General features: G+C 42.3%; 1 protein-coding gene across 1 annotated transcript in view; it reads right to left on the reverse strand.

The window, feature by feature from the left end:
- hspg2 (heparan sulfate proteoglycan 2) overlaps positions 1 to 3,895 on the reverse strand; it is a 105,327-nt gene extending 101,432 nt beyond the window's left edge. The window contains exon 1 of the mRNA XM_080470539.1: positions 3,412 to 3,895. Within this exon, the coding sequence (XP_080326665.1) occupies positions 3,412 to 3,480 (69 nt within the window). The 5' untranslated portion in view covers positions 3,481 to 3,895. The remainder of the gene's footprint in view (positions 1 to 3,411) is intronic.
- Between the last annotated feature and the right edge of the window lie 5,699 nt (positions 3,896 to 9,594).

The following is a 9,594-nucleotide window of genomic DNA, read 5'->3' on the forward strand; positions in this document are numbered from 1 at the left end:
CTGGCCTCATGACCCCTTTCCAATGATTGCATGTTCTCCTTGTGCATGTGTAGCTTTAATCTGAGTACTACTGCTTCCTTCCATAGGCCAAAAGAGGTTTGACGTCTCTAAATTGCCCACTTTGTCGCTGTGTGTTGACCTTGAGATGGAATGAAAAAACTGGATGGAAAACACACTGGATTGAATTGTGCACCCAACATACAACAGAGTTGAACTCTTTCCTATACTTAGTTACGCTTAGTTTTGTCACAACAATGGGAATATGGGTGATGAACAGCAGCTACCCAGGAGATATTAATACAAGAATTAGCACCGTAAACGGGTCTGATGCATACCTGTTGAATGTACATCGAGGCATGGACTCAATCAAAACTGTTCTTCTCTGTGAAGCCACTAAACACGGTGGATAGTTTTACCACCATCTTTAACCAAACACAGAGAAAATACAATGAAGAAGGTCAAAACAATCTGTAAATGTTGTTTTTCTTTATTAACTGCGTACACATTGCTTGTAGAACAACTCATGGGTGCAGTCAAATGAGAAGGGGAATAATATAACTGCGTACAAAGAGCAAATGGGAAAAGCTCAGGAAGCTGTGCAGCATCAGATAATTTCAGCTGTGAATAAATCACAAGGAAACCTGCTGAACTGTGAAACAGAGTCAGGTTCAGAGTCCTCACCTCGCCGACCCCTATACTGGCCAAAGTCACACCTCACTGCAGAGTCAACAAATGCCAGCCTGCACTCCATATGTGCCAATGTGCTTTGAGGAGGGGGCAAGCCAATTCAGTGCAGCCCATCAGCCAAGATGGCCTCTCTCCTGGGGCTATAATTCAACAATGCAATGTTTACTGAACCCAGTCTTCAGGCAATTATGTGAATGGGTCTTGTGGGGAGGGCAGACCTTCTCTGCTGTTCAAACTCTGGAGTGGTCCTGATGTTTGCACTGCTGTACTTTGCAACTCCAGAGAGTCCTCGTCGACTCTGAATGGGAATTAAACACCAGGTAGCTGGATGGCAAATAGCAAAGCACTGCGTGAGCTGACCAACCGCCTCTCTTTAAAATGACCCCAGTCGCAGACTAAATAAACCATCAGACCGAAATGCCCACTGTATCATATTTAACAGAGGGATGGACGGAGTTGAGCTACTGTACATGCACCAGGGGAAGAAAACAATTCACTCCAGTGACACACACTCCTCAGACTACACAGTCACAGGAATCCATGCCGCCCTTCCCCCAACCTCAGTCTAACCCCCAAAAGAAGTCAGGGGACACTTGTGACGGTCTATACTGGGAGAAACCTCAGTGCCAAAATTGTCAGCAGTGGTGCTCATGCCTGGTCTGATGTCATACACCAGAAAACAAAGTGGCCTCCTAATCTCAAACAAACGTCAATACCCTTATTATTCTATTTTCTGCGCGGAAATGCCCTTGTAAGGAAATCATTTGAGACTTGCTATGCTTATTTCCATACTGGATATAAAGTTGAAATAATTGGCTGGGATAATACCTCACACTACTGCCGCTGGTAGTTCACAGTGGGGTACGGGCGCACTTTTTTTCATTGAGAGCTCTTACCCATTGAGAGTTTTATTGACTTTGATTATGTGAGTTGATGCGCATGACCCTGACATTCCAGCAGAGAGGAGAAGGGTCCCATAGTAACCCCGGTACGTGCACTTAATTGAATCAAGAGAGAGTCAGCCTGCTGTAGTCGAAAGTCATAATGCAAGAAACAGATGCTTGTGGTTCCAGATAATTGAATTATGCTGGTGTTGTTGGCCCAGCAGTCAATCAAGGCTGTTGTAAAAGTGTAGAGGTCAACTCCTGTTGCTTCTCAGTGTCCGCTCACTACTGATGATGATCCGTGAACTGTGCGGCTTTCGTGGATCAATAATATTGAGGACAGAGGTGCACGCTCAATCTCAACGTGGTGCGCTGACAAAGTGATGGATCATTTCATCCACAGAAACAGCTCAATGCTCAATTGCATGTCACCACTGGACGTTAAATAAGCCTTGAAGGCATAAAAATTTTAACACTCTAGCTTTCTTCATATGTCTGGCATATCAATGTTGGTACTCTCACGATACAGCATGTGAAAGATTTATGCCGGCTGGCCACCGCCGCTACGTCCCATCCTTCAAAAAGGCTTTGCTTCAAATCAAATCAACGCAGAGGTGTCACAGATACCTCAACCATGACAGCTCTGTTTATTGGAGGGCATAAAGGTGAGAGACCAGACAGGATTCACAAAGGGAGGGGGGGGGTCTATTCTCAGCAGCAAGGCATCTTCTATATGATTCATACCTCAAATATAGTAGTGTGAAGACATAACATGTCTTGGACAGTGATATAAGTAATAGCTCTAAATATTCAACATGGAAAGAGCTTCAGATGACGAATGCAGCGTGTCCACTAATTTATCCTTAAAGGAATTAATCGTGCAAAACTAAGAAAAAGTTTATTAAAAATGTGTTTGTTTTTTAATGTGAAGTTTCACATCTTCAAATGGATTGGTTTAGAATAAAATTACAATATCAATTTTAAAAAAGAACTTGTTAAAACCAGCACATGCCTCCACAAATTAAAAGGAATTAAATTGTTTGATATATTCAATCTTAGGGAATATTAAACACAGCTTGAAAGTGTGGTCCCCCTGGTGGTGCATCAAGTTAGGTAGCTGTTTGAATGTGGAGGAGGAGGACTGGAGTTTGAATCCCCGTGGAAGTAGGAAAAGCATCCATCACAAACGTCTATGTTCCAATGGCTCGCTGTGGTGAGAGGGACTCAACTACTACAACAAACCCAGGCTCACGCCAAAGCATCCCAGATTCTTCAAGACGAGAATATTAAAACAAGCCAGGCACAAATATGCACAAATAATTGCCAGAGTGTCAGAACACAGTCCATGTTGCCTCCCACTGACACTGCAGCCGATGCAAAGTGCAGCCTAACAAAGTTTGAAAGGCTTTCAGGAGTCGAGGACTCCAGGGAGACTATGAATAGCTTGTTTCTATGGACAGACTTAGCCCCGGCTTCACTCAACAGGAGGTTCCAGTTTGTCATATTACCTCGAAAAGCATCTTTACAGTCCATGATGTGACTATATTGAGTGGAATGTGTTCTGCAGCCCACCTGCATGCGAGCAGCTCCGCACCGCCACCCTCCACTACTTCACTCTACAGAAATAGCAACATCAACACATCGCTGTTTGTTTTTGTTTGTTTCGCTTTGCTTTTGCTTTTTGTTTTGCCTCGCACAGAACTGATTTACTAACTTTGATTTGACCTGAGGTGAGACAAATGTTCGTATAAAGTGAAGTAGGGATGTTGGGGGGGGGGGGGGGTTTGAACATGGCAGATCAAGTGAAAAGAAAGTAGAGAGAAAGTTTGAGCGCACTTACAGTAACCAGCTGGCATGTGAGTACCAACGAAAGGATAAGTCCACAGATCGCAGTGGTCGCAGTGCCCATTTTCCAACAAACCCAGCACAAGGCTGCAAATGCTGGGGAGAAGTAAAAAAAAAAAAACCGGGGGGAGTAAAAAAAAAAAAAAAAAAAAAGCCCCGAGGTCCTTCACTCCTCCTGGTCACTGGAGCCGTGCACCTTTTTCAGACTTCGCTTCTGTGAGAGAGAAAAAAAAACAACCCCGACGGCTCCTCTGCGTCCCGCACCCGGCGGGACTTCATCAACAGGTAAAAGACTCAGCCCTCCCCTAAACCTTCTGCTTTTCTTTTCTTTCTTTTTTTTCTTTTTTCCCCCTCTAAGTGGAGGAGGGAGGGAGGGAGGGGGGGGAGGCGGAAAATATCGTCTACAGGGGGCTTCAAGCTTCTCCTGTGTGCACTCCAAAACTTGGGAGTTGTGGGGCTGAATGCAGTCGCGCAAAGTCACTGGGAAGAGAGAGAGAGAGAGAGAGAGAGAGAGAGAGAGAGAGAGAGAGAGAGAGAGAGAGAGAGAGAGAGAGAGAGAGAGAGAGAGAGAGAGAGAGAGAGAGAGAGAGAGAGAGAGAGAGAGAGAGAGAGAGAGAGAGAGCGGCTGAAAAAGTAAAAGGCGGAATGGAATTCAGGGAGTGCTGAAAGAGAAGACAGCTAATCCCAGTGTGGGGAGACGCCACCTACTAGACCCGTGTTGGCTCTTTACATGACCACACACCCCTCGCATGCGCTGCACCTCAGGGAGCCTCTGTATGCGCTGCACAGCCCGAGCACTGTATGTATTCTGAACACATGATGGTCTGCCCGACGTGTCAGTCTAAGTAACGTACTTAATCACAGGTTAGAAACCATGCACAGTCCAAACGTCTGCATGCAAATCTGCGCTGCAGAAAATAAGAACACATGGGGGGATCTCCTCAATGCAAGTATTATACTTAATTGCGAGTGAAATGTATGCGACCACAAGCAGGGACGTTTAGTTTAAATGATAAAACTGTGAATTTTCGAAATAAAAAAAGGCACATTTTTATGTGCATTATTATCATATGTGTAACGTGTGAAGCGTGCACAGTGTACAGTGTGCAAATATTACTACAGCTTTTACTTGCAAAGTGAACTAACCTCCAACTAAGACCCTTCACCAAATGCCATCAAGCCTATATTTGAAACTTAGCTGTCCCTTTAGTGATTACTCTAAGGCTTGTATTCATTTTCTTTACAGGTATTTGAAGCTCCACAAGATTATATCATTGTTTTGCATGCATGGCACATTGGTATGTTATGGAATTATGATTTCTTAGGCTATGAAAATTGTTTATGCACGTGGTTTTTTTTAAAAAAGAAGAACGCACCTACTCCTTCGAGGCCTTTTGGTATTCTTTGATTGGGTGATAAACCTGTTTTATGCTCACAAAGTACTTTTCATGCCCTCAAGACACATATTTTTCAAAATGCTTAATTGCACTCCTGAAACTAGCTGCTCTCACACAGTATTTACTCAGTAAATTAAAAGGGCCTAAAACATGCTTATGCAGTATAAAGCTTGTGATTTTGAAGGATAGTTTGGTTTTATCTGGTCGGAATTTACTGCTGCAAAGTTTATGAACCCAAAACTTGAGTCAAATAATTGAGCTTTCGGCGCCCTCTACTGGAGATGCAGGTTGCATTACACGCGGAATTGGAATTACTTCATTCAGCGCAGTCAGTGAGATGGAGAAACCTACTAGATAAGAAATTTAAATATTATTATTTCAATATTATTATAAATTTCCCTGCAGAGACTTTCTATAAATATATTTAACACTCAAGAAATGAGTGTAAACTGATCACCAGGACTTGAAGTGAGTAGCTGAGGGTCTGGATTGTTCCGATCTAATCATGTCACTTTGTGTAAAGAGCATATTGTATTTGTCAGAGGTTTAAAAGAACAGCTGTCTCCAATTAAAAGCTAAACCCTGAATATAAATGGAGAGGAGCTCGCTCACCAAAATAGACTGAAAGAAGACGTGCAGAATGAGCTTATCTAGTTCGGGTGGTATCTCATGAATGTGTGCAGTATCCCACACTGAGTTTTAAGAAACTAATTATACACACATGTAGGAGTCAAAGGATATAAGACTGTATTCCTCACTGGGTAACAACAAAAGGAAAACTGGCAAAACAAAAGGAAAGAGTACAAGTCATATGATCTCACTAAATCCCCGTTAAATAGACAGTGGTTTCTCAGGAGGCTTCTGCAAGGGATCATGTTAAGGACTGACAAGGGATTTCAAGTTGCTTTCTATATTCCTGAAAGACTAAGATATGTCAAAACCCTTTTCCTTATACCCAATATGTTGACAGTTTAATTGCGTGATATGAGTTAGACTGCTGCTCCTGAGGTGTTTCATTCGTAAAAAAAAAAAAAGAAGAGCAAACACAGAAAGGATTAACACAGACAATTATCACAATTGTATAAGAAAGCAAAGTAGATAATATATGCTATTAAATGCTAAACTAGACGTGAACTGCATCCCCCCGAGGCAGGAATTCCTTCCCATGCTCTTTAGACCTCTTTTGGACACAAGAGAGATCCTTTCTGTGGCTGACTGGACTTTGCTTGTGAACGCTTGCAAAAAGCATCTCACTGACCACAGTTGTGTGACTTAGGGACTCCTCCCACGCCTCCAGTCAGCTGAAAAGCTCTGGAAAAAGCTTGTCGAATGCGTGAGGTAAAACTTGTCAAAACCCATTATTATAGGTCCCGAAGCCAACCTATCCTCCCAAGCAAACTGTTTAGGATATTTCTGCACCCTTCAATCCAAAAAACTGACCAAGTCTGCTGAGATTTACAAAACAAACACTGTCTGTTGGTGTTTAGTACCAACATATTAATGCATATGCATTTGCTTGGGACCTTTTGTTGTGGTTAAAAAGCTGAAAACTAATGTAAGAGCAAATAACCAACTCCATGGAAGTTAAGAGGAAGATGATTTAATAAAACCTCTCGAGCCAGCTGGTTTCTCCCTTCATAATGGGAAGTTGAGGAATGGTGTGTGTTACTGTTGCACTGTGTGTGTTGTTCCCAGCTGAAATTGGAGTGTCCAGCTGTCGAGAACAGCTGCGATTCAATCAGCGAAAGAATATGAAATACTTCCCCTCCTACCGAGGGTCAACACCCTCAGAGATGTACTGAAAGACATGGCTGGACACACGGGAGACTTTTTTACTCCCACTAATCACTGAAGACAAAAAAGATCATTTCTTTCCTTGTCCACAACCGCATTGTCCCTCAACAAGTCCTTAAAAATCTGTTATGTTAAACGCTGAAGTATATTTAAGACGTTATAAAGTCAGAAATATAAAGTAGAAGTTAAAGTAGAAGAGCACAAATACGCTACTGTGTCGTCCATCTGTATTTTATCCAACTTGATCGAGGACCAATGCAAGGATAGTCCATTACACCCCCAACATAAAAAGACAATCACACACCCACACACTCCAACTCACACCGAAGGACAATTTAAAGTCACCTTCTCAAAGTCATGTTTTCCCACCGTGGGAGTTTATGCCTGAGAGTTCCCTCTAAGGAATCGCCACGAGGAAGGGCTCAACGCTTAGATTTGAACCAGTGTTAACCACTACACCACTGGACTTGCATCCTGCCTTCACTCAGTCAGCAGGGATCCATCTGCAGACCACAAGACCGCTGCCCTCCAGCAAGAGGACCGGTTTGATTCTGGACTCGAGGCCTTCCCCTTCCCGTGTCGTCTTTGCATGTTCCTCCATGTGCAAATGTAGAATTTTCTCCAGGTACTGTAGATTCCAGGTCTTCCTCCCACAATTCAGGCTAGTTTAGTTCAAAGCGTTACTCGGACTCTGTGACAGCCCGATGATGGACTGGTGGCCTCTGCATGGTGTAAAATGTATTCAGCTGATTGTCCTTCAGAACCTTCAGTCAGATAAAGAGGCTTCAGAAAATGAATGAATGGGTGACAGCTCTACTGTTGATTGTTTGTTGAGAGAATTTCTTATAATTAAACATCATTAAACACATTAATTATGCTTTGTAATTCTGACATAAACCCAAGAATTTAAAGTCCCTATCAGTAAAACTCTATGTGAAGCAATAAAAAAATTTCCCTCCAACAGTTCAACTTGACAGCAACCTTTATCAGACAGACACAAAAATGAAAAGTGCTGAAGGTCATGGACATTGTGGCCACAAGATCGAGCGAGTGTCTCGACGGAACCGGGAGCCTGAACGTGTCAACCAGTCAGAGAGGCATCATGAGCACATACACAGAAAGTCAACACTAACTATAGCTGTGACTGGTATCCGAGAGTCTGTGCTGCCATCAGCCAAAATAAACAGCAATACAGGAATATCCTGCGCAGGCACACACAACACGCGCTCTTGAACAGATATTTAAATACACGAGAGTTAAGTATAACACTACAACTGTGATAAAAGTGTGAGGCATCACTCTGGTATCTAGTTCATCTGACAACTTTAGACAGTTGCGGCTCGATGACGGACGGCCCTCCGCTTGCCTCTTGTACCTGTTTGTGGCCTAACCTCTGTAAATGTGTGTGCGTACCCTGATTTGGCCATTGACACACGGATTGGCGCCCCAGGACCCTGAAGTGAACGGAGCTATATAGATCGATGGATACTTGGCAATTTCAGACCTCTTTGCAGTATGAAGTACACTAGTACTAGAACTAGTACACTAGTTGTTTTTTTTTAATTTTTTGTTACCTGGAGGCTTTTCTTCTTTTTTCAATTTACATCTTGCTTCTCCTCCTTTATCACGACATTGAATCTGTTTTTTTACATCCACTATAAGGGACTATATTATTTCACAACTTCTTTACCAGATGTATTAATTTCATTCGACTGAACGTGTTTTCATTTCTCATTGTTTTTGATATATTCAATAGTATTTCCCAGTTTCAAAAAAACAAGGAAAACTATATTCTTACACTTTTTAAAATCTGCAACAACCATTTTTTTTTGTTTTAAAAAGAGATATAAAAAGATTCTTTTGAGAACAAGTCAGACAAATCGTTTGAAAAACTATTGCCGTTTCAAACCACGAAAGAAGAACAGGTTAAAAATTGGTGTAACATCCCAAATGGTTGGTGGAGACGGTGCGACTAGGTTGAGTGATTGAGTTGAGGTTCACATCATCATTTCAGCCGGGCATGAAGAGAGGAGCCTCTCTCGATTCAAGTTGGAAGAAACTTTTCTCTTCAAAGTGCCACAGGGGCCCTGAAATATCCATGGTGTTGCCTGTGATGTGCTCCTGCCCCCTGCAGGTCTGGAAAAGCATTTAGAGACATTTAAAGGGCTCACTTGAATCTCATGTAGGTCAGATAATATTTCCTAAGGAGTTTATTTTTATTTTTTGCCTCAGTAAATAAAACAGATTTTGAACCGACTCACTCTTGACTTCATTTGCTGTTACACTATTTCTCTGGCAGTTGCCTTATGGTACTGTTGTGGTCTTGACAAAATCCCTTTTTTTCCACATGTAATGAAGTTGACAATCTCGCTCGGCAAAAGATGAAACGTATGAAAAAAATGCAGTGATGTTTAATTCTTACTTCAGATCCACCAAATTCTGGGTGGTATGATCCCGAGCATGAAGACATTAGGCTGGTTACACCTTATAAGACCTGCACACTGGAATACATGTTATGTCACCTGCTGTGGATTTAATGTGAGCTAGTGCCAAGTAAGAGGACATCCCTGAAGCACAAAGCGTCCGTCACAGAACTCCCAGGGTCTATTTGAAGATTGAGGTTTATTAACTTTATCATTTTTGTTCTGCGTGTTTTCCAAATACAGACAACTGACTGATCGAGCACCATAGAGATGAAGATGATAACTAAGCGGCTCGGCACTATTTGACTCTCTTGTATGCATGTAGTGTACTGTATATTGTACTGTTGACCAGTATACTTCTCAGTAGATCTCTTGTAAATGACACTGCGTTACATGATGCACTTTACTGCTGAATCACACACCATGCATAAATAGTACAAGAATTAGATTTTAAGAGTCAGTTCAACCGTAAAAGTGGCAGCTGTCAGTGTCCTCTGGGAAGGTGGAAGAATGTTGTTGTAGTCGGGTGGATATCCAGAATAATGTGACATGAACAAAAAACTT

Source organism: Lipophrys pholis, assembly GCF_963383615.2.
Source record: "Lipophrys pholis genome assembly, chromosome: 8".
Taxonomy (NCBI): domain Eukaryota; kingdom Metazoa; phylum Chordata; class Actinopteri; order Blenniiformes; family Blenniidae; genus Lipophrys; species Lipophrys pholis.